Below are 24,885 nucleotides of genomic sequence, written 5' to 3'. Positions count from 1 at the left end.
TACAAAATTCAATATTGAAAAGTTTCTTTTAATGGTTAAATTGAGAAATTTAAAGGCTCGACAAACTTTATCTGCTTTCGTTTAGTTCAGAATGGATCCCTGTTGTAGTTTCTGGGCGCCATCTAATTAACAGAAACTGCAAATTGGCAACAAATGGAGGCCGGATGAGCTCACACTCATGACAGGGTGTGTGTACATGCCTGTGGTGTAATTGCAACAAATGCATGTGTGGAAGCTAATAAGTACTTTTGCCAACTAATAACTCAACACATTTTTAGGTGTAATTTAAGTTTGCAACAAACATTTACAACTTGAAACTTCTTAACATAAAATTGTCCCGCAATTTTATGAAGCCTAACTTAATTTCTGCAATAATTAGTTTTATATGTATTTATGAAAAACAAATATTAAGAAATAAATTAGAATTTCTCTAAAATGTGTAGATATACAATGTTAGATTTTTCGCTTTTAATTTAATCTGGTAAAAAATAGTTCTCATTTTCCCAAAATTTAGAAGCACAGTTTGTGTTATCACTATTTAAAAGAAAAAAAATAATATATATTTTCCTTCTATAGTAATGTAACATTTTTATAATTTTATAAGGGTACGAAAAGTATTTAGTTAAAAGAAGACGAGTTTTTTCATTTTTTTTTTCAAATGAATCGATACATTTACCTGAGCGGTCCACATTGGGGTTCATTCGATAAGTGGCACGGTGTGTTCAGGTTGAGCGGTGCAAAGATGAACTGTAGCTTCACTTCAAAATAATATTGTTTTACTCTGCTTTAGTAAAGTATTTGTGTGTTTTAATGATGCAAGGGAAACAAAATGTCATTTTTAAAATGAATAGAAATCACAAAGCGAGTGTTGAGCAGGGCTGAGAGGAGACGATGGTGTTTAAACGCGAAATCCCTGAAACGTATCTGAAGTCGCGTCACAGACAGAGCTGAAAGTCAGTGTATAATCATCGCCGCTCCTCCTGTAGGAAGGACGCTCCCCAGATAGCTAGCTGGCTCGTTAAACTAAGGCGAACCATGTCAGTAAATCTCAGCAAAAACGGACCCGCATTGACAGCTGCATACAAAGAAGTGGTGGACGAAAAATCCAACACGAACTGGTAAGAAGCTACATTTTTAAAGCGACTGAAAGCTGTATGCTAGCTGCAGTGCTAGCTCTGATTCAAGTAAGTTAACGTTAACCTAAGATTAAAAATACCTCATCAGTCTGGAATATTCTCTTTAAAAACTGTGACATACTTTGTATATTTTTTTTGTTGACAAGAATTATTAGGTGAAATGTTTTTTATTTAGCATAATTATCTCAGATGATTAGTCAGTGTGTCAATTTCCCCCCCTAAATATTTCGTTGTATTAATGCGAAATATGAAGGAACGCAGTCAATAATGATTGTGGTTAATAATTTGTTTAAAACAAAAATGACGTGCATATATTATGAGTTATTTTTGGATGGTTTGAATTGCCCCAGGGCAAGTTGTTAGCTGAAACCCCCCACTTCCTGGTAAGAAATCAGAAGTTAGACAGGACCAACATCTACATAACTTCCTCCTTAAATGACCAGGCATTAGACGGAGTATGATTGTTCCTGCAAGTACAGACCTGTTGCAGACAGCTGCAGTGTTTAATGGTGACCTTAATTAAAGGCAATTACAGCAAAAGTCTGATCCCTCAGGGGAACTGACGAGCCGACTCCGGAAATATGTCAAGAAGGTTTCCTTTTTATTTGTTTGAAACCGACTTGAAGCATTTGATAACCTGCTTTTAGAAATAAACACGTGTTTGTGTCTGAAATATTAAAGGGAAAAAAAATCCTAGAATAGATCAGAGAACATTTATTTACTAATTTTCTAATTTTAGACGTTCAAGTTCCTGGTTGAGACTAAACTTTAGTCACAAAAATGAAATGATGAAGGGAGTGGACTGTTTTGACCTTTTTAAATGGATGATGAATATTGATGCAAATCATTTGGGAACACTTCCGTTCAACAAGCAAAACTCATTCAAATGAATGAGTCCAAAATTTCTGACAGTTATCATTTGGGTTATTGATCCCAGTCATCATCCTTATCATAAATCCATCCAAATTTATGACTCAAAACATACTTTTGTTGAGTTATAATTGGAGTTTTGTATTACTAAAATAAAAAATCTTATCTTATCATTCATCTTTGGGTTAAAGTTACAGAATCACCAAAATAGTTTAAAAGCTATGTCATGCTAAATAATTTGGTTGGAGTTGGAGCACCTGCCAGCTGGTGTTGGTATTTGATACTGCAAACCAATGGCAGCTTCGGCTCCACCCACAATTCAACTACAGCCTTTTTGCCACTATTGTGAGCTTTTTTTTTAGTCAAGACTTGCAGCTGTTTAACTTTTAAATCTTTTATTTTGCATTGAAAAGCAAATATATGCATTTCATTGTAGCTGTTTACACTTCTTTAGTTGCAGAAAGTAGCTTGTCTTAACAGAGCATTACTGTCACACTTGCTTAAAACTGGTTTCCAAAACACGTCTAATCAGATGAGACGAATGTGTTCCCTGCAGGGCCTTGTTCACCTACGAGGGAAACAGCAATGACATCCGTTTGGCAGAAAAAGGAGGCAAGTCATTTTCACGTTTTTATTTTTATTTTTATATATATGTTACCAAATGTGTCTGATGGTCTAAAGTTTAATCCAAGCTATTTTTTTCATCAAAAATAAAAGAATTTAGTTGTAAACTGCAAAAAGTAAAAAATAAAGGTAAGGTTGCTAAAACGTTGTGTAAATGTCTGAATTACACAATAAAAGCCTTTCAGTGGAGCTAAAAAAAGATGAACAATTTAGGCTTTGATCAAGACTTCAAATATTTCAAGTATTCCAACTTAACTTGATTTAATTTTTTTTTTTTTTTTTTTTTTTTTTTTAACTTGTCCTGTCCAACAGCTAGGCAAACAGATGAGAGCTGAGGGCCTCTTGTGTTGGACATATTTTATTCTAACAAGAGGGGTTATTCATCTTCAGACAAACCAAAGGTATGTCTGAATAAACCCCTTTTGTAATTGAGGCCAAACTTTATTAATTTCAATCATGTTTGAAAATCTTTGGTGTTGGACCGGACGGAAAAGGAAAGAGGGGAAGAAGAGAGAGGGACGTTAGAGAGAGGGGGGGTAGGAGGGTGATAATAGGAGGGGAAGGGGGGTAAGACCATGAAGCAGCATAGAGCAGACAGGTTTACTGGTTGTTTATCGTTACGGTACGGTTCAAATGTAGTACAAAAAGGGCGGGGCCTGTTCACACACACTCAAATATTATCAACACACCTGCTAGCCGCAAAAATGTCCACATGTCAACATGCACACAAAACAGATAGTGTTCACGAACGCATACCTATGCCTTTAAACCAACTAGTGTGAAATCTTTCATTCATTCAATCATGCAAACTATTAGGGCAAAGGTGAGCTAACACCTGTGCTCAGGTGAGTGTTTATGTTCTTCTAAAATGGATGGTGGAATGTGAAAAGAAGGACGAGGAGCGCCCAGCCACCCCCACACCCATACCCCCGCCGCAGCAGCAGCGGCAGCCGGAATTCCCCCAACGCCACACGGGAACAGGCAGGGAACAACCGCCCCCCGGGCGACCAAGACCGCCACCCAGGCCAGGGCCAGCAGGACCGCAGCGAGGCCCCCAGAGCCAGAGAGCAGGGAGGCGCAGAGGGAAAGAGAGCGCCGCCCCAGCCCAGCCAGGAAAGCAGCCCCCCGCCGCGCCGGAAGAGCCCAACGCAGGGCCCCACCGGAGAGGGACGCCCACAGCCCCAGGCGAGCACCCCACCACCACCCAGGAGTTCCGGGCATCCCCCCGCCCCGACCCCAGGTACGAGCCAGGACCCCCAAGGGAGACCCGCTCCGCACTCCAGGCAGCCACCCACCCGGCCCACGGTTGGTCCAGGTAGGAGCAAGGCAGGGGCCCGCCGCCCCCGCCCAGGAGGGGGGAACCCCGGGGAAAAAAGGGCGGCCCACAAGGGATGTTATAAATATGGCCCGACCAGGCTCGGCCATGTTGGAAGTTTGGCGGGGCCCAGCGCCCAGGGGCAAGGACCAGGACCCACCCCCCAGGGACACGAACACCCCCGGCTCAGGTGTAATATGAACCCCCCCACCGTGCGGAGAGAGCACCGCCGGGCCCAGGGAGCCGGCACCCAAGGGACACGGCCGCCATCGCCAAGAGGCCCGCACCCCCCACCAGGGAAGGGGTAGGGGACAGATGGACCCAGGTCCCACCTTCCTTGTAAAATGTGTGTGCGTGTATGGGTGTTTGAGAGGGTGTTTGTGTGCATGTGTGTGTGTTTATGTTTGAATGTATATATTGAAGGGGGAGGGGTGTGTGTACTAAGGGGGGTGCAGTTAAAATTGGCGAGTAGGGCACTAAGGGGACATCTCCTGATTGATTTAATTTAATGACTATTGTAGAACTGAAATGAATCTTTTGTTAAAAATGCAGCTAAAATGGAAATTGTTTATCCTACTTACTCAGAAATAGCAGAGAAAGTCCAGATGCAAGTTTCACCACCAAACGCTCAGAAATTGAGGGGAACTGACAAGAAGCGGCCTGGCTGACCCAAAGTTATAACACCTGTAGGACAGGCGATTCGCTGGACAACAGCTCTGATTGTGGTCGTTGCAAATTCGTCTCCGTTTTTACCATGAAGAGAGAACTTTGAGCTGCAGGTCTGACTGGGTGGGGGCACAGCAAAAAAGACAATGCTAAAACGTCTGAATCAGACAGGACACCCCCCGTGGGATCCGGCGGAGGGTGGAGGGTGCTCTGGGAGTATGGGGTCCAGGGAGCTTTACTGAGGGCTGTCCAGGCTCTATTTGACCCAAACAGGAGCTTGGTTCGGGTAGGCGGCAGTACGTCAGACCTGTTCCCGGTGCACGTTGGATTCTGGCCGGGCTGCTCTTTATCAGCGGTTCTGTTCATAGTCTTTATGGACAGAATTTCTTGGCACAGGCAGGGGCCGGAGGGGTTCTGGTTTGGGGACCAAAGGATTCCTTCTCTGCTCCGTGCAGATGATGTTGTCCTGTTGGCTTCATCGAGCCAAAATTTGAAACCTTTGGTTCATCGCACAGATTCTTTGTGCTCAGTCAAAACAGTGAAGGAATGGCTCCAGTGTGAGACATTAACTGTCAAACATGGAAAAGGAAGTGTGATAGTATGGGACTGATTGCTATATCTAGGAGGGTCTGGGACTCGTACAGTGAAAACATGAAGTGGCTCGCACAGGCTTGATCTCTTTTGAACCTCTTTGGAAAGAACCAGACTGAAGAGTAAAGACAGAAAAGAATATTGAAGAAGGAATGCAGCAGCTGTCTTCAACTGTTATAGCTGTAAAAGTGGCTACTTCAATAAAAAAACGTAATGATTGCATACAAGTTGATTTTATTTCTATAACTCCAGTTATTTATTCCCTACTTTTTTTTTTCTCAAGGTGCAACAAGACGTTAAATTTAAAACCTTTCACAATAAAAGCCTAAAAACATCAGCGCGCTCTAAAGGTTTTGAAGGGTATACAGTACAGGCAGTGGAATGATCACCACAAAAGAACTGCTGACCTCTGCTTTCCAGGCTGACTGTTTGCAAACCACAGGAACCGCTTAGTTTTTCTTTTCTTTTCCACTTTTTTCGTCAAGATGGAGGACTGGAGGAGTTGGTTGAGGAACTCAACAGTGGAAAAGTGATGTATGCCTTCTGCAGAGTTCAGGACCCGAATTCTGGTCTGCCCAAATACGTCCTCATCAACTGGGTGAGTGTACAGTTTTACATGGATTTATTTGGTTTGTGGCTTTTTTCCAGTACCTGTCAAATGTCTGTGTTCTCTTGTTACAGACTGGAGAAGGAGTAAATGATGCCAGGAAGGGAATGTGTGCCAATCATGTCCTTTCTATGGCCAATTTTCTTAAGGTATCAATGAAATCTGCAGTTTCATTTCTGTTGTAGTTTATTTTCCTTTTAAAATGATGATTGTGTGTAATTTTAATGCATTTTTTGTACCAATCTGGAAGATTCTATAGCTAGAAATTATTTTATTTCCTTAAAATAGTAACAGGACTACAATAAATGAATCATCCCTAAATATTTTATCTATTAAAGTTGACACATATCGCCAAATTTCTTTGTTTTTTGCAGCTCACAAATCAGAGCAAAACTGGCAGAATTTTTGTTGCAGAATATTAAAATTTTCTTTTCTGAAAAAACCTTTTAGTGTTTTTTTTTAAACCATTATAATTATTTTTATGTATGGTAATAGTATATTGTCAACAAGAGATCTAAAATAGAATCAGCTTTCTGTAAACTCTAGTTCTGGTCGGCATTCTCATCATTATCTGTTCTTAGCTGAGCCTCTCAAATAACTCGTGGTTTCTTTGACACTTCATGAGCTGCTCTTGCATTGTCTGAACTGAAACTGCATGCATTCATGCACCTTTTCATATCATCCTTTTACAGTTTGCTCCACACGCTGAACATAATCAACGGAGCTTCCTTTTCCTTGTGTTTTAGACATAAACATCTTTTTTTTTTATTCTTCCATTTTTAGGGGGCTCATGTCACAATTAATGCAAGAGCAGAGGAGGATGTTGAGCCTGAAGCCATCATGCAAAAAGTCGCTAAAGCTTCAGGAGCCAACTACAACTTCCACAAGGAAACTACCAGCCGCTTTCAGGACAGCGGCCCTCAGGGGCCCGTGGTATGCTCTCCATTTGGTCTGTCTGTCATAAAGATCGACACTTCCCAAGTTTCCTAAAGCAGAGAAACGTTTTGCTTATATTAAACACCAGTGGCCTCCCATGTCCTACCAAAATAGCTTTTTGGAGAATTAGACTTTTTAACCATTAATGCATTAGTTGACATGGTAGTATTTTTTTGTGCTAAAAGCAAAAAACATATATGTTTATTTATATCTGGTGGTAAATTAACATTTTCCAACCTCTGACTGTACTTCTACACGTTAACTCATAAGAAGTCGCATCTTTTTCATCAGGGCTCCGTTTACCAGAAAACCAATGCCATGTCAGAAATCAGGAAAACGAATAAAGATAACTTCTGGGCACAGGCTGAGGTAAGCTTTCACACACGTCTGGCTAAAAAAACACGCCATTAAACAAATTTATGGGGATTTTGTTACAGATTTCTTAAGCTATTTCTTTTGGAACTATTCCGTATTTTGCAACTTTATTGGATTGTTAAACATATCTGGATTTTGGCAACTTGCAGAAAGAGGAGGAAAAACGGCGGCAGGAGGAGCGACGCAAGGCAGAGCAGGAGCGCCAGCAGCTGGATAAGGAGAGAAAAGACAGAGAGGCCAAAGAAGCTGCACTGAGGGAGAAACGAGACAAGGAGAAGGCCTCTCAAATCGAACAGCAGAAGTAGGCTGCACCCCACCCTAAAAAATCCAAATGTTTGCTTGTCAATCAAAGGGCTCTGAATTTTCTGTCGATCAGGAAGTACCAAGAGCAGCTGGAAGCTGAACGTAAGGAGCAGGACAAACAGCAGTGGGTGAGTCTGTCTCTGGGGCAAAGTTCAAATTCGTACCTGTGAAGCACAAACTAATACTACGTTCACACTAGGCCTGCACAATATACCGCAAATTTATCGTTATCGCGAAATCAAGCTGTGCAATATGCATACCGCAAAAGACGGCAAAAATCGCAATAAATGGTTACCTTAAATGTGCTAAAACAAACTCATGGCAGCTTGAAATATTGAACAAATGAAATAAATCCCTTTATGCATTTAACCAATCAGAAGGACCCGTTTACGTTTTTGATCAATCAGATGAGCCCTTTTATGTTTGAAGTTTGCCTCCTACGTCGACAAGGGTCATTTGGAATATAATTTTTAAACTGTTGCAGTGAAATGGAAATTATGTTTTTGTTTTTTTTGCTATTTGTTTATATACCACAATTTATATCGTTATCGCAATATTAATTACCAATATCGCATATCGCGAGTTGTCCTCATATCGTGCAGCCCTAGTTCACACTAAACGCCATCCGCACCTAAAATCTGCATCTGCCGCCTCTCTTCTGAGACCCGTTAGATTCACTATTGGACGCTTGTCCGAAAATGTCCTCATAAACATGATGCTTTGATGACTTGCTGTCCCGCGTTAGTCCAAGGAGAGAAAAGATCAGAATAAAATGAGCTTTTTTATGGTTGTCACGAAACAAATAAGAACAACATCATACAGTTTTGGAGGATCCCAAACGGCAACAATCAAGTTCTCCTCCATGTTGGTTTGGGATTCCACCCGCTTATCACATCAATGCGCCAAATTCAACGCCAAAAGTTCAGATATTTGAACGCGTTTCTGGCCACACCACGACACCCAAAAACGCGCCGCTGCCAGAGCGCCTGGTGCTCTGAACGCCTGGTGCTCAGAAAGCCTTATGCTCTGAACGCCTGATGCTCTGAACGCCTGGTGCTCTGAACGCCTGGTGCTCTGAACGCCTGGTGCTCTGAACGCCTGGTGCTCTGAACGCCTGGTGCTCTGAACGCCTGGTGCTCTGAACGCCTGGTGCTCTGAACGCCTGGTGCTCTCAACGCCTGGTGCTCTGAACGCCTGGTGGTGTGGAAAAACCAGCTGGTGTGAACGTAGCGTAATAGAAACGTGTGTTTTGTGATGCTGCAGTTCTCTACAATGAAAACAAGTCGAATGCCAACATAAAATTAAAGAAGGTAGTAAATTCCAGCAGTGCAATCATCAGTATCAACCTCATCAGGAGGAGCAGCAGAAGGAGGACATCCAGAGGAAAGCAGTCAGGAGGGGTGAATCTGTAGAGAAGGTCAATGTAAGTCCCCCCCCCCAGAAAACACTCAATCTGAAGCTCATTTCTCTCTTCAAACTTCACGCACCGTCCTTCTTCTCTTTGAATATTTCTCATAAAATCACATTGGATGTTGTTTTTTTTCCAACCTTTGACCTTCTGCGTTTTCTTGTCTTCCTTTCTAGGAAGCTGCATCCCTCATTTCTCAGCGCTCTGTGAACCCCAGAGAGATGTTCAAGCAGAGAGAGCGGGGAATGACTCCCAGCGACTCGGACGTGCCCCCTGCTGCTGCTGCTGCTGCTGCTGCTGCTGCTGCTAGCCCCCAGCCAGGTATTTCTCCTTTTTTCAAAACGCTTTCATCACATGCTCCATTCTGCCCTGCTTCACCTTCAGAGCCTGTAGCCTCTCTGCCGTTTGGTAGGTAACAGAAGGTAACAGGTCGCGCTGTTCTTTTCTCTTTTCCTTTCTTTGAGTTGGAGCTACACATCAACATGTCTGGTTTGTCTCATACTTGACTTTGTCTGCATAACACGGTTTCCTCCTTGTGCTCAGTCTGCCGGTTCTTTGACTTCCTTCTTCATATGTCTGCATGTCTTCTGGGTCAATGTACGTCTGTGGTCAGGGCGACTTCAAAGCCCCTTTCTGTCTGAGCAAGCATTTAAATCTGAGCGAAGCAGCTCGCCGCGGCGTCAAGCTTCTCCTTCTGCTGCGCCAGCACGCTCCGCCTCTCCTGTCCGTGCCACAGGTGTGAGCTGAAACCACACACAAACACACACACAAACACACACATGAAATGATTGTGCGGCGTTCTGGACACCAAACTCTGAATAAACAAAAGATCCGTGTTTCATTCGTTGTCGCCATCATCCCTGTTTGTCACTCTACTCATATTCCCTAAAAAAACTGGAATGAGTGTGTTTTGTACTCATTCAGAGGTGAATGTTGTGTATCTTCATGCATGGTGTTCATGCATGTCTGTGCTTGTGTTTTGGGTGATAAGAGCCTGTTGTGGAGGATGAGCAGGAGGCAGCCCCCCAGGAGCAGTGGAAAGGTGGGGGCTCATTTCACTTCTCACTCATGAGCTTTTTTTAGTTTCTGCACTCTTTCATCTGCTGTCTACGATGGAGTATTAGGGCCACCATAAAATAAGAACCAAAAGACAAAGGCACGAGAATAAAGTCGTACATTCAAACCAAAAAAATCACCAATTTACAAGATTGGAATTGTACATTTATACTTCAAAAAGTCGTAATTTTAAGAAAAATAAAATTAACTTTTAAAATGTTTCAAATGTTTCAGCTAGACTTCACACTCCTAAAGAATCTTGCTGATTCTGCTTTACTCTTTTGTAAATTTTCAAATTTTGTTTAATAAAAATGCTTCTTAATTTTAGAAAAGTCAGGAGTTTTTTCTTGTAACATTATTACTTAATATTCATAAGTTTGATTTTATTCAAGTAAAATTTTGACTTTTCTCATAACTTTATGGCTTTATTCTCATCCCTCTCTCTCTCTCTCTCTATATATATATATATATATATATCTATATCTATCTATATATATATATATAGATATAGATATAGATATAGATATATATCTATGTAGATATATCCATCTATATATCTTCGGCTCTAGAGTAGCTGTCTCTGAAAATGCCAATTGGATTTATTTACAGAGCTTTCCACTTTTTATTTTTGTGTATCTTTGCTGCCATCTGCTGGTAGTGCTGGTAGTTCTTGGGAGGGAATTCTCATTTTTTGTTTTCATTCTTTTTAATTAACTTAGAGGAGGCGCCCAACACCAACTCGTACGTTCAAGAGTTGCCTGATGAAGAACCCGCTCAGGTGGGTGTGTTTTCCATGTGGAACACTGTTTTTTTATTATAGGGAAGACTCTTTGCAGGTGATTAAAGTGGTTTTTAAATGAGCTCTTTCTGCAGTTTTGATTTTAGACATTTGCCTCTTTTAAAATAATTTGTTTATGTTTTGGAGGGGAGAGTGTAAAGTGCCACTGAATCATTCCAAAAGCCAAACACTGTTTTTTCCAGACCATATAAAACTCTCAACAGTCTAAATTTGTTACACTTTTGGCACATTTTTACTAGCTTTGCATAAAGTCACTTTGTTTTGGTTCTTTTTCCAGTTTAAAATGAGTTCTAAAGGGGTCGTTTTTTTGAGAAAAATTTGCTGTTAAGAGCCAGTGGCAAAGAAAATATGCAGTAAATGTTGACGCAACTTTAGCTTAAATTCCACCTTTTTAGTTTTCAAATTTTTCCTGCATCAGACAAAAGACCCAAGGATCTAAAAATGCATGAAAGGACTAAAGGGGAAACATTTAAGAGGAGGAACAACACTGGATATTTGTAAAATGCTCAACCTAATTTTTTCCCAGGTGGAGGACAGCAGCTCCTGTAACGTAACGGCAGATTCATCAGACAGAGGCATCTGCGCTAGAGCTCTGTACGACTATCAGGCTGGTGAGTTTGGACCTGGGTGGAATTCTCAAAAAAATTAAAACTCACTTTTTATAAAAAACAACCAACGCTCCCCGTTCATCTCAGATAGACCTCTCTGGCTAAATGAAAACCCGATCAGGTGGTTAAAGCTCTCTGTGGGCTTCGTTCTAACTCTGGATCAGACAGCTGAAAGTAAAGCGGCTGACAGGAAACATGGAGTGACAGCGCTGGGTATGATATGTAAAACCCTTAGCGGAAATTGCGCTGTGGACGCTGTGGTTATGTGGCATTTGCTGTAACTGTTGAGCCGTGACTGCACTCCCCTTACTTTCTTGCTTTGCTTCAGACGGGCTGCGTTTAGCGCTGCTGGAGAGGAACTAAAAGGGGATGTTGGTGAGCAGCAGTGATGGGTTAATACATAAAACGTGCATCCTGAATAATAAGCACAGACGCTAGTTGGAAATGCTTGCTCCGCCCACCAGGAGGGGTGAATAAGGTCAGGAGCAAGGTGGACATGGAGGCATGTTTACCTCCGTGTTGCATCAGAAAGACCTGAGTGAGCTGCTTTGGTGGTCATCTTTTCCTCTTTCAGCAGGTAGATTTAGCTCAGGACTGCAAACACTCAGAATTTGGTTTTGCTCCTTATTCCCACGCAGATTATTTCTGCTCATGCTTAATATTAGTCACCAAATTAAGAATTTCTGTTTTATTGTTGATTAAAATGTGATTCAATTCCTTTCTAAGTGAATGCACCATTTAACGCAGCATTTTAGTGGTTTTTTAGCCGCTTCAGTAGAACTAGAAGTTATCAGAATTGAACGGCTGCTTCAGTTTCAGTTATTTTTAGAAGCTTGTAGTGGCTGCACTGATGCAAAGTCGCTTCCTCTCTTGCAGCGGATGACACAGAGATTTCTTTCGACCCGGATGAAATCATCACCGCCATCGAGATGATCGACGAAGGGTGGTGGCGAGGCTTTGGCCCCGACGGCCATTTTGGAATGTTCCCGGCCAATTACGTGGAGCTGATTTAGCTAAACCCCAGAGGAGCTGAGCAGCAGAAGAGCGCACGCTGCAGTCAGTCCATACACACGTAGGAGGCTCAAAGGGAGTAGCCTTCAGCTCGTGGCGCAACAAACACGGGGTGGTAAATGTGGACCAGAAGCTTTCAAAAATCTTTTAACATTTCAAGTCTACTATTGATGTTTTCACAAGCTGACGGCTCTGCAGAGGGAACCGAGGCCATCCCATAATTCTGCAGCCCCTCATTCCAGCACGACATCAGCTTTAAAGCCTTCAGTTGTAAAGCATCTTCTAGCTCCCATTCCTTAAGTGGCTTCAGTTTATGTTCAGGTGTGACTTGGTGATTCTGTGTAGCAGCTGTTTCTGTCCGTTTTTTCAGGAAATGAAATTGAAAGGGTGTCACCAGAAGCAGCTAATCCTTTGCCTTGATTTTTACCATTTCTTTCCGGCAGACTGAAATATTCTTGTTTTGTTTTTTTGCGTGATTGACCTTCAATCTTGTGGGACTTTGAAACGTGCACTGATCCGACTGTGGCTGAAGTGATGATCTAAATGGAGAAACGACCCTCGCCGCGCTGTGGGTTGGGCCTACAGCAGGGCAGTGCATCAGTTCCATTTTTAAATGCGAATAAATGGCCGTTCTCAGTGCAACTTCTTCCTCATTCGAACCACATCCTTTCAACAAACTTAACTTTTTAGGGAATGACTGAAATGAGGAACACACACGTCTGCATTTATTTCAATTCAAATTGCAGATCTGTATCAAGCCCTGTGTGCTTTATTGTGCCATCAATGATGCGAGGCAGCGGCTGCAGCTCAACCAGAACCGCGGGAAAGTAGACTTTATGCAACTATTTTGTGTGACTCCCACCCTCCTTTAAGTCTCAAAAAAGTTTTTTTTTTTTGCATAGAAAGGGGCATTTGTGTGGTTGTTTTGCAGAGTCTGTTGTCATGCACACATTCTTCAGTCAAAATAAAGAATCCAACTGTGTGGGTCTTTGTATTTCATTTTTTCTGATACAGTACAGATGAGCAGAATAATAATCTGTCAGCAGAAAGAGCCTGGAGGGATTTTTCACAGGTTTAACAGGAACTCAGACGTACACACCGGCTCAGTATTTGCCCTGCACGGTTTCCTGGAATGAGGCAACAGCTGGGGAATTTACCTCTTAAGGCATAGGTTTCATTTTCTCACGAAAATCTCTTATACCTCTTGCCTTTGCATCTTTCGGTTGAATCCTCCAAGCTAATGAGAAGATGTTCTACACGGATGAAGGTTACTGTACCTGTTTTTTGTTTTTTTTCTTCAGAAAAAATCTTAAGCAGCTTTTAAATTGAACTTTTAAGCCTCTTGTGTGATGTGAAAACTTTGCATCTTTGCGAATCGTTCCCAAGAGAATGAGTCACTTCAGAGAGGAAATCTTTGGTGTGCTGCAGTCACAATATTCTTGTTCTCATTTAGATGGTGCTGCTCTGGTCTCAGCTCTAAATGTTTGTACAAGTGAAAGTCTGAAATGATTCGCTGGGGATTTTTTTTAATGTGTTTTTTGCTCATCTTCACTTTTGTTGCTGTTGCACAAGAAAGAAATTCTCACATTTGTGCAAACAGATTTTTTTTTTTTTTTTTAAAACTAACTTTAAACATAAAAAAAGAGGAATATTTCCCCCTCTTTTTTCATTACATTCCTTTTTTCTAAGTTTTGGTCAATTTGGCTTAAAAACTGAAACTTGATTTAAAAACGTTTTAAAAGAATTTGCCTAAAATAACCAGTTAGGATAGCTTTTACAAGTGTGGTTATTCTGACAGTTAGATGCTAATGATTTTCAAATGTCATTCTCTATCCGCAGCAGATGTTTTGAAGAGGACATCCCCCTTTAAAAGACATCAAAGATAACCTGAGGGAAACGTGGATGGAGTCTGGTGCAGACTATTAGGTCACGCACAAGATCAGCCTATTGTTAAACAACTGAAGGAAAGTGAAGGGAAAATACCTCAAAAGTTCCTCTATCTCACTGAAAACATCAAAACAATTAAAAAAAAAGAACCACGAACTGACATAACTGGTTTAGGAAAATGATTGGTATCATAAAATTTGACCTTTTTATTACTTTCGGGAACCTTAATCTGAAGAAAGTTCTATTTGACGTGTTGACAGCAACAGATGACCAAGAAGCTTCTGCATTTTCCCAGCCATGTAGTATTTGTGCAACGGTCAGTGGAGCCTATTTTAAAGAAGTGGAGCGTCCCTGTTCCTTATAATTTGAGAAGTCTTGAAACTAGGCTGCCGTCTTGCCTTTTATAAATCAAATTCCCTAAAGTCGATTTCTTGATTTCCTTTGTGAATTATTATTTTTATTTCTTACTATACAAATGAACTTACCAAGAGGAGGACACCCTGTCATTTTCCTTTAATCGGGAAAACCTACAAATTCAGCCAAGGATCAAATGCTCCTTTCCTTCACTGTAGCTGCAAATAATCCCTCAACTCTTGGCTGCGTTTTTATTTATTTATTTATTTATTGTTTAGGGCTGCAGAACCATCGCTTTTAGTTCTTTCCTCGCAGTCAAATTGTTAAATTGGTAGATGGAACCATACAAAACACAACCCCACTTCCCCCCGTTAGGCAGATTTTATGGTTTGTTCCTCACCTGAAGTGGAGCCAGCATGAAAATTTGCTGACGCACTCAAACTTTGAGCTACTTTATCTGATAATTCAAGTAATTCAAGTTAACATTTACACATCATCATTGAGCTAAAATTCCAGAAACTTAAAATGACATAGGTTTTTTTTAAAATAAAACTGTGTCCCTAACTGGCCAAAACTCTTCTGTCACACATGGTTGTCAGTAAGTTTAGCCGTTTTGCTTCCTTTTTTATTTGAGGCGAAACATTTCTTTAAAACATCGTTTCAGAAGACACCCAGGAAATGTTCTGCTGACACTTCGACGCCTTCAGACCTTTATTTGGACTTTAGTTCTTTCACTTCCCCAAATGATGGAATTTGCTGAATTGGAATCCAGTATTTGCAGCTGACCTTTCTTTGAGTTGAGATTTTGATCTCTGACAAAAAGCCCTCTTCATATTTTCTGTATATGTCAGCCTGCACTAGTTTGACATTTCTTGTATACTTCCTATTTTTCAAGTTCATTTATATTTAAAAAAATCTTTTTTGTAATAGACTTTGCTAAATTACAGGATGATTTGTCCAAATAAACATCCAAATATCAAAATAAATCAGAAAATGCATTTAGTGTTGATCTAAAAATGCAGATAACACAGACAACAAGGATGACAAGAGCTGAATGTGAAAAAAAAGAAAGAAGAACAAGAACTCTGTTTCCCAGCCTCATTTGCAGCAGTGCCATCAGTCAACCAATGAAACTGTCTTGTGGAGATACCTTCCTATTTCGTGGTATCGAGTTGAAGAGTGAGATGCATGAATTACTGTCAGCAAACACAGAGAAGCTCGAGACCAGAGGACAGCTTCTGACAATGGGTGAGGGCGAACTTTCTCATTCTCATGTTCTGTCTGCTGTGTTTAGGACTAACAAACCGAATTCTCTCTGATTGGACCCTTTTTTGTTATGTTGAACTTTAAAAAAAATGTTTATATTAGCACAAATTTATAAAGTTTCAGAAAAACTGCTCCTGCTTTGACTCAGGTTGATGCACATACTTTGTAGAGAAGATGATTCAATTTAAAAGATGAAAAAAAAAACATATTTTTTACTTTTTTTAAATAAAGATGACAAAATAATTTCTATAAATGTGAATGTATAAAATTCTAAGTTGAAAATGATATTGCAACTTTTAAGGTGTGGTTTTGTTTTAAATGGATTTATTTGCTTTTTTTCCCTAAAATTGTGAAGTTCGGAGGCTATACTGAAAGCAGAAATAATGGTCAAAGCCACAACACAGGAAACAAATGATCTCAAAAGAGAAGCATATTGGTTTTGAACAAAAATAATACTGGTGTGGGAGGGGAACTGTGTGAAATTGAGCAGACATTTGATGAAGGATGAAACGTCATTCTCAGAATTACACCTCACTCCAAGGCTTTTGATTTTCAACACTCATCTTTCAGTTTCTCCTAAAATGCGAATGCATGAGGAATATTGGTTATTTTTCTCTGTAAAAAGAAATATATATATATATTTATAGACTAGAAAATGATTAACATTATTACAGAATAAATTCCTTATGGATGAACCCTCACGTTAACCAAATATCATCATTTCCTTCACATACATGAGCTGATTTTCTTCACAAAGACAGACGCATCTTGATGGAAGCGATTTAGTGATTGACAAACAGTGTAGTTCAAGTGTTACGATATCATACAGTGCAGCATACAAGTGGTTGTTTTCTTGAGCAGGAAGTGGTTTTGCAACCTGTGGTTTTATATCACGCTCACTCTACAATATGTTCTACAGATTACTGTGTGTGTGTGTGTGGATGGGAGTGTGTGTTATAGCAAATATTCCTAATTTTATTCTAACAGTTTTTATTTATAATGTTAGATTATATTCTTTTTTTTTTACTTCACACATTTATTTTATTTTTATTTTAATTTTCTTTCTGATGTGTTTAAAGCTCAGGAGGAGCAGAGCGAGGCGGTTCAACAGACAGCAGGAGGCGAGGAGGAGATGGACACATCAAAGCAGGTACTAGATTGGGTCACTGCCCGTGAACCGTCAGTTGGCTCTGTGGACGTGTGGTGGGGCAGTTTCCATCAGTTACAGTTCATCTGCAACTACTGAAATGACAGCTCAGAATTAGTAATGTGTTGTGTTTTCATTTCCTTTTTTGTTTTTTGGTAGTCTGTTTGAGACGGTGTCAATTTCTCTTTTTTTAAGAGGTGTTTGCCAGCAGTTCTTTTATCTTTCGGGCCTGCTGTGAAATGACTGTCTGCAGATAAGTGGCATTATTCTGAGAAGGGCAAACACACACATTTCTTATTGCAATATTTGAAGTGCGCATAAAGAAACTGAAGTAGAAAGTCACAGCCACTGTTCTGGTAACTGAAGTGAGAGGTACAATATGAGAAGTACAAATTAGCTCATCAAATTTCCAAGGCCCATGTTAGTTGAAAGCATCTTGGTTTCTGTGGTGGATTCTGCCCCACAGATAGCATCAGTCTGAACGCCATTGACAGTCATAGTGAGAATCACATATCAACATACTGACATCATCACCCACACAGTTTTCCAAAAATTTCAATTTGCGAAAAATCAACTGAATTCTTTCACGCAAATATTCGATAAAAAATGTGAGATGACATCTGAAGGGCTACACTTTGTGGCTCACAGCGCTGACACTTCCTGTCGGCAGCCTATGATGCACAGCCCTTTTGTGAATCAGATTGAAAAGCTGTGAGTAAGTTTAGATGAACACGTTGATGTGCTTGCAGTTTTCTCATATTGGGATTTCTGGTTTTTAAATTCAGGTGGGCATTTACAGTACATCACATCTCTGGAAATGCATAAACTGAACCTAAGCGGTTTGTGAATATGGCATTTAAAAAAAAAAAGATGCAAACTGAGGGGCTGAAGGGATTTGAGAGAAAAATAGTCAGTGCAGTTGGCTGCCGGCTGGGAACAGCAGTATGGAGCCACCAAACTGACTCAGTTTGGACGGTCTTAGTTTAAGGCCTGCACCTTCACTATTACTCACTCTAGAGGTTTACTTCTCGGAACCAGGAACCACATTGAGGAACTTGATTCAATATGAAACCGCCTTGCTCGTTTTTGTTTTACAATGAGTGCCACAGAAATAGCGGTTTCGAGATGTGATGATTAAAAGTAAAATATCGGCACTCATTGTGGTATTCGCCGAATTATGCTGCTCTGAAATTGATCAGGGAAGCAGCCAGTCCGCATTTGAATATTTAATGCACAGAGTTGTTGTTTTTTTTTTTTATTAACTTCAATTTAGTGACTAATGTGTCACTCATAGAGGTTAGATTGCAAGAATAAGTGTGTCATTTCTAGAAAAAAAATCCCATGTTTGTCTTGGTTCTCTCTAAATTCTGTGTTCTTTTTGAGTCAGTGCAGAATTTCCCAAAGCTGATTCTTGCTATGCACAGAGTCTCGCTAACTTCTCTAAAAAACTGGACAATATTTACATTTTTATTTTTGCTATTCTTTGAAACATGCTAATCAAAACTCATAGAAAAGTGTTGAGTTGTCACCGCAAATTGACTAATCTGTTTTTGTTGCACATGTGCAAAAAGAGATAAAGAAACAGGTTTGCATCAAACCAAACGTGCAGAACGGGAAAACAATATTATGTGAACAAAAGTACCGGTATCTGTCCTTAGCAAAAAGTAGTCTAAGTGTACTGCAAGTATTCGGTAATATACTTAAAGTTTACTTTTATACAATTGTAAACTTTTAAATGTTCTAATTTATACTGAAAAAGCATTCAGTTAGTATGCTTGCTGCACTACACAGACATGAAAGTATACTTGTAATGCTTATAAAAATACTCAAGTGTACTACTCAAGTGTACTACTTTTTGATAATGGTAATATAAATAATAATATGTGTCATTGTGTATTTCCTCATCTTGTGTTTATTACTTACAAAAAAAAGGTAAAAAACTGAAATATTTTGTATTTATAACAACTTTGCAATTGTAACAATTTTTTTCTTCACGTTTTTGACTACTGAGGGAGCCGTGAGTTGCACTGGTGGCCTTTTTCTTGAACTGTTTAGGGGGTTTTGTCTCAATTATCGTCATCAGCATAGATAGTAATCGAGCAGATAACCTTACACAAAACCAGAGTAGCTGCTACTCATTGATTTGACCGATTTAAAAGAAATTGAACCCATTTGAGCCATAAGGAGGCGGGGTTTAGCAGATCAGGTAGATGACAATTAAGTTCAAACATAGGGACAAACAACACACTATAATACATCGCATCTTCTTTAGAAAGAAAATACTGTAAGTTTATCTTAGGGCCCTGCTGTCTAGTGCTTCTGTTTTTTGTTGTTGTAGCTGTTTCTTTTTTCTTTATCTTGCCTGCATTTAATGTTTCATTTCTCTTTTTTTCAAACCACAAATAGAGACTATTTCTTTCACCAAAACTACTGAGAAGTTGATCGGACTTAAATTCTTGGTAGCATCTGTTTTTTTTTTTTTTTTTTGAGTCTGTTTTTTAGTCCCAAGGGGACAAATACTCTTCTTTTAGCTTTTATAACTTAAATTCCTAATCCCAGCTCACCAGCAACAGAGTTTTAGTTTACAGCACATGTTTCGATGCCTTCTTAATTTTTTAAAGTGACATCCGTGACACAGTTGGCTGATAAGTTCAGACCAAAAACCAAAAACCCTGCTGCTTTATCTCCACACGGGATGTGCAGTGGTTTGAATTGAAACTCTACACTCTGATTTTGTCTGTTTCATTTCAAGATTTCAACAGTCTCTTTTCCCATCTTTCATCCCTCCAAGCGTAAAATAGTTTTCCAATAGGACACACTAGTTCCATAGACATAAAAATGTTTCCCCTCTTATAGGCTTCTCCCTGTGTTATTGAAATCCACGGCTCTACCACTGAATGTGAGGAAGAGGCAAAGCTCAACCGGCCGCAGAAGGAGGAGAAAGCCTTTGTGTCCAGTTTGCACTCTTTTATGAAGGACAAAGGTACACCCATTGAAAGGATCCCACATCTGGGCTTTAAACAGAGTGAGTTGCTCTTCAATTCACTTTTTTTTTTTTTAAACCAATTTCACAATTTGGCTAAAGAATAACAACAACTCTCTCCTCATTTCTTCTCCTAGTTAATCTCTGGAGAATCTATAAAGCTGTTGACAAACTTGGGGGCTATGATTCCGTAAGTTCTCCTCTCAACATTCTTTATAACCCTTAACCTGTAAAGCTTCTGTGTTGGGTGGTTTCTGAGTGGAAAGTGAGCAGCTCTCGGATGCTAAAATAAGGACTTTGTTTTTTTAGACTACACTTGAGGACAGCGAAGCTGCTGAGCTCTAAAAACTGTGCTCTTGAAAAAAAAAAAAAATGTTCTTCTCGCCTTTGAAGTTCTGAAAGTGATACTCATATTGAAATGGAACCAGAGCGGGGCTTAGGGTAGACCACCAGCACAGTTTCCCTGTGCATGAACACTACAATACAGGTCACCCACGCATGCTGCATTCGTGGCATGTAAGGTGGTAACAAGCCACTGGCGTTCTCTATTAGATTCAAACGGACATAAATGAAAGCACATGTGGATGAATAAAATGCAATTATGATGAAATTCATTCAAGAAAAACACTAAATACTTCTGTTTATTTTTTAACAAAAAAAGTTGTGGTTTAACCCTTAAATGATCTATTATTTCTTTGGTTCTTGCACATTGGGTGGCCTCAATTTCATAAGTTTTCATAACTTTTCAAAATTGCATTTCCATTTAAACCCAGCAGAGGGCAGATCCTCCTCTCAAAGAAATTAGAACACAAAGAAATGAAAACATAAAGTAAAATAACATTTTAAAAAAGACTTCCCAAAACATTTCCTGGCAAGCTCTAAAATTGTCAGTTGGGAAAATCTAAAGGGAAGCTTTTCTTGTATTTGAAGTGAAAGAAATCTGCCAATGGAACTATTAGAATTTGTCTGGGTAAGATGTCTTAAAATATGTTTTGAAATCCTGACCTTTACATATAAACACTCACATTTACATACATTATTCTGACATATGGAAAAACTATGTCTTAAAATAAGCGTGTACTGTAAAAATAAAGTTGTATATCTTTAAAGTAAGTACATTTACAAACATACATGGAGACATGCTTGTACTCCCCCCCCCAAAAAAAAATATCCTGTTTGAAGCGCTACAACAATCCTATAAAAATAGATAAAGTTGTCAAAATAATGTGTCAAAAGAAGTCATTAAAATATTACTTAAAATCAGATGTTTTTTAAGATTAAATTCTCAGCAAGATCTCTATTCAAGATTTACTTTTGTTACATCTTACTAAAAAGTCACTAGTAAGCTACTTTTGTCTTATATCAAGTGTCAAACATATTTTAACTAGAAGCTAGACAAAAATACTATGATTTTTTGTGTTTTTCAATGAAAATCCAGATGAAGTCCTGAGATTTTTTTAGCACAGGGGTTTTGACAAGTACATTTAACTAATAGTGCTAAATAGAATTTAAAAATGCAAATTTCTATTTATTTATTGATAATAGAGCTAAGTTCACACTAATGCAAATGTTCCCACTTTTCTACCAACAGGTAACTGCTCGACGCCTTTGGAAAAAAGTGTACGATGAGTTGGGGGGGAGCCCAGGCAGCACCAGTGCTGCCACCTGCACCCGAAGACACTATGAGAAGTATGAGAGAAGTTCCCTGTCGGCTTTTGCCAAAGAACTTTCTTGTTACAAGTCTAAAACATTCCATTTCTCCTGAAGGCTTGTGCTTCCCTTTGAGAGGCACATCAAAGGAGAGGAAAACAAACCTCTGCCTCCCAGCAAACCACGAAAGCCTTACAAGAGAAACCCAGAGAGCAAGATGAACAAGGCGGATGGGAAGAGGAAGAGGACGCTGTCAGAGAGAGAATTGGACTCTGAGGTAAGAAAGAAAATGCCTGTCGAAAATGTAGCATGCTTTAATGTCTGCGCTTAATAATAAACTGTTTTCCTGTATTTTCCTGCAGATGTGTGCCCAAAGAAGTCCAGAAACGGTTTGCCAACGTGAGGTGATAATGAGTCCAAACTTTACACTCTGGGCTGCTGCTTCTGAAGGACACCACTCAGACTGCAGGCAGTCCAACAGACCCTCCAGCAATTTCAGCGCTTCCATCAATGGCCACATGTTGCAAGTCCCAATGTCCAGCTCCTGGGCTCCTCACGTCCCATCTGCGACCGGAGAGGTCATTTCTCCCCTGGAAAAGAAAAAGAGAATGGCTCAGGCCTGCCTTAATGTACCCGTGAGTTCTCAGAGAGAGGACAAGGAAAGGCCTTCCGTCATCCACTGCTCCCTGTCTCCAGCCAGGGCTTCCTCCAGCAGGAACTCCTCGGATGGCTCCCCGCTTCCGTCATCCTCCTCTTCCTCCCGCAGCCCCTCCCCTCTTTCTGTTTCATCAGAGGACAGTCCATCTGCCAAAGGCTCAGAGAGGCCCCAGAGCTGTTTGAGCCCCACCAAAAAACAGGAGGACGACAAGCCTGTGAGCTGCAGTCAAGCATCCACAGTGCCTATGGGACAGAGCAAAGAATTTTCTCAGGTCAGGCCCCAAACGCTAACCACCGGTTCAGTAAAGAGTCTGAAAAAGGACTCTGCCTGGAAGCCTTACCAGAAGGGGACTGGGAAGTATTTCACCTATCCCTTATCCCCTTCCACTTTTGCGACGTCTACCTCAAGTTTTACCAAAGTTGTTCCAAAGCCCGTGCAGCTTCTGCGACCCGCTCCCATTCGGCCCACTTATAAAATTCACCAGAGCAGGCTTTATCAGCAGGACGACTCCCTGGCGTGTGCGAAGAAACTGAACAGTGTTGCCCCCTGGTCTTATCAGACAGAGAAGAGAGAGAGATCCAGGACACTGCCACAAAAAGTTCCTCTTCCTCAACAAACCCTGCCTCAGTCCGCCGCCCATCTGCCAACTTCATGCATCCTGTCGAACTACGACAAATCAGGGAGAGACTCTCGGCACCAGCCAGCACTGCATCCTGCATTTTTCCCCCACAGAATGAGACTACCTCAATCCCAGCTGATGTACCGCCACGTCCCAATAGGCCCAGGCCACTCGGCTGTCATCGGTCCAGCCGTTTACCCTTACGCCTACACCTTTCCACTGTTGAATCCCCAAGCTGGATACACTCTACCCACCATGAATCCTATTTATCCACACAAGCTGTGATTTTTATTTTATCTGATTTTATCTGAACCCAAATACTTTTTTTAAAAGAACCATTTGGTAAAAGTTTGAGGCTTAGTGTAGCCAAAACTGAACTAGGCTTAGGAAAACATAAGCAGCACACTGGGTTAATTTGAACATGATGAGGTAACAGAATGCTTGATGAATGAAGGAAACATTTCTTTAGTGTGTTAGATTAAAGGCTGTAATATGTTTTTTTTAAAGGGCTTACTTTCCAAAAAATGTCTCTTAGTTTTTATGATATAGTAATGATCTTGGCCAAAACACAATTCCGTTTTTACCACCTCCGTTGCACAATTTCAATAACTTGTCTGTGAAAGTAAAATAAAAAAACACTGTACTACTTTCTCAATTTATAAATACACAAAAAGGATTGTTTATGCCTGTGTCAGTATTATGTTCCATTAGAAAAGATTACTTTCAAAAGAAATAAGAAATTTTAAAAAGGTAACTTTAACACTGCAAACACGATTAAATAGAGGATCTGGTTCTGCTTTTATTTGCTTATTTTTAGGTTCCTCCCTTTATTTTTTTTTATTTTTTTTTACAAGAAATGTTAAATACAAATTAAGATAATTAAGAAAGAAATGTCTGTAAACTGAAATGCCTTCAGTAATGAAATATACTACTATATTATATTAACCAAGTCTAGTTGACTGCTTTTCTACTTACTACTTTGATGGAATCAACCTGGATGGATGGCAATTTACTAGAGGTTCATTTTAACAACAATATCACAATTTGTGGTTGGTGATGCAATTCACTGACCTAAAATCTTTCCAGGACATCTTTTGCCAAAACTTCAACCAGTGTGACTCAGAGATAAATGTCTGGTTACTGAGCAGTGCAGGTGACATTTTCCAGATTCCTTGTATTTCTTGTGAGATGATCAAGGCTCCGACAGCCCCGCAACCCCAAAAGGGAACAAACAGATTAGAAGATGAATGAATGAATAATCAAGTGTAAATTAAATATGTGTACAAACAAACAAGTAAACAAGAATTAAGGGCAAATCCATTCACATTTGAGTTTTATAAAGTCCAGCCAAATATTGTTTTTCCACATCAAAAAACGACAAACGGAACATTATTAGAACATTCTACCACACTTCATGGTTACATGTCTGCCAAATTCAGTGTTTCCACACATTGGACTGGAATGATGATGCGATCATTTTCTGCTGCCATCACATGTGTGTTGTCCACTGTGATGCACTTGGTTGTTTTTATGTTATAGTAAAATAAACCTACCGTGTTTCAATCCAAATGGCATTTTCCAAGATCGATTTAGTTTATTTTGAAACGATTTTATTTGTAGATTTGATTCGATTAACAACTTGCCTCGGACAGATCGATCCGGTTGGATTGTAGGAATATAACTCGATTAATCAATTAATTGGTACACCCCTACAATCTACACAAAAAAATGTTGTCTTCAGAGCATGCCCTCCAAACTGGCCTTAATTCTGCATTCAAGTTGTTCTCGTTTTTAGCACAGACTGTGGTCAAGACCCTCTGCAGCATTAGTGTGTGTTGCTCAAGTGTGTGCAGCTTCACAGGTTGCTTTCTGACTATAGGTCTGACATAGCAAACCCAACCTCGTAGGAAGACGCTGTGGTCTGCCATAATGAACGTCAGTGCAATGGCAGTGTCTAGCGGACGCCAGATCATCGACAGTGTAAATAACAAAGAACTTTGAGGCAAAAAGCAATGA

At 40.1% G+C, this 24,885-nt stretch overlaps 2 protein-coding genes across 5 annotated transcripts; both read left to right on the top strand.

Moving 5' to 3' along the window:
- Positions 1-819: 819 nt before the first annotated feature.
- Positions 820-13,287, top strand: dbnl (drebrin like). Of its 4 annotated transcripts, XM_004072680.4 has the most exons (15): positions 820-1,118; positions 2,563-2,618; positions 5,688-5,800; positions 5,884-5,958; positions 6,593-6,742; positions 7,037-7,114; positions 7,270-7,421; positions 7,497-7,551; positions 8,778-8,846; positions 9,008-9,152; positions 9,445-9,567; positions 9,823-9,873; positions 10,607-10,665; positions 11,213-11,297; positions 12,171-13,287. In XM_004072680.4, the coding sequence occupies exons 1-15, from the start codon at positions 1,036-1,038 to the stop codon at positions 12,305-12,307; spliced, it is 1,431 nt and encodes a 476-aa protein (XP_004072728.1). In that variant the 5' UTR covers positions 820-1,035; the 3' UTR covers positions 12,308-13,287. The 4 variants fall into 4 exon arrangements, with proteins under 4 accessions (XP_004072728.1, XP_020561715.1, XP_011477659.1 ...); XM_020706056.2 differs by lacking the exon at positions 9,823-9,873; XM_011479357.3 differs by lacking the exon at positions 9,445-9,567 and having other exon boundaries at positions 824-1,118.
- Positions 13,288-15,624: 2,337 nt separating this feature from the next.
- LOC101155279 (AT-rich interactive domain-containing protein 5A) lies at positions 15,625-23,534 on the top strand. The gene is made up of 7 exons (XM_004072679.4): positions 15,625-15,794; positions 16,892-16,962; positions 19,816-19,984; positions 20,080-20,132; positions 21,534-21,631; positions 21,710-21,869; positions 21,955-23,534. The coding sequence occupies exons 1-7, from the start codon at positions 15,674-15,676 to the stop codon at positions 23,152-23,154; spliced, it is 1,872 nt and encodes a 623-aa protein (XP_004072727.2). The 5' UTR covers positions 15,625-15,673; the 3' UTR covers positions 23,155-23,534.
- Positions 23,535-24,885: the final 1,351 nt, after the last annotated feature.

This window comes from Oryzias latipes, chromosome 9, assembly GCF_002234675.1.
Source record: "Oryzias latipes chromosome 9, ASM223467v1".
Classification (NCBI taxonomy): domain Eukaryota; kingdom Metazoa; phylum Chordata; class Actinopteri; order Beloniformes; family Adrianichthyidae; genus Oryzias; species Oryzias latipes.
This window is presented reverse-complemented; position numbering and strand designations above follow the sequence as displayed.

What these genes read in the sequence shown, in the direction of transcription:
- dbnl (XM_004072680.4), top strand. Translation starts at nt 1,036, where the DNA reads ATGTCAGTAAATCTCAGCAAAAACGGACCCGCATTGACAGCTGCATAC. An exon ending in GAAAAATCCAACACGAACTG is followed by an intron (nt 1,119 to 2,562) that starts GTAAGAAGCTAC and finishes TGTTCCCTGCAG; the next exon opens with GGCCTTGTTCACCTACGAGG. An exon ending in CTATGGCCAATTTTCTTAAG is followed by an intron (nt 5,959 to 6,592) that starts GTATCAATGAAA and finishes TTCCATTTTTAG; the next exon opens with GGGGCTCATGTCACAATTAA.
- LOC101155279 (XM_004072679.4), top strand. Translation starts at nt 15,674, where the DNA reads ATGAAACTGTCTTGTGGAGATACCTTCCTATTTCGTGGTATCGAGTTG. An exon ending in AGATGGACACATCAAAGCAG is followed by an intron (nt 16,963 to 19,815) that starts GTACTAGATTGG and finishes CCCCTCTTATAG; the next exon opens with GCTTCTCCCTGTGTTATTGA. An exon ending in AACTTGGGGGCTATGATTCC is followed by an intron (nt 20,133 to 21,533) that starts GTAAGTTCTCCT and finishes TTCTACCAACAG; the next exon opens with GTAACTGCTCGACGCCTTTG.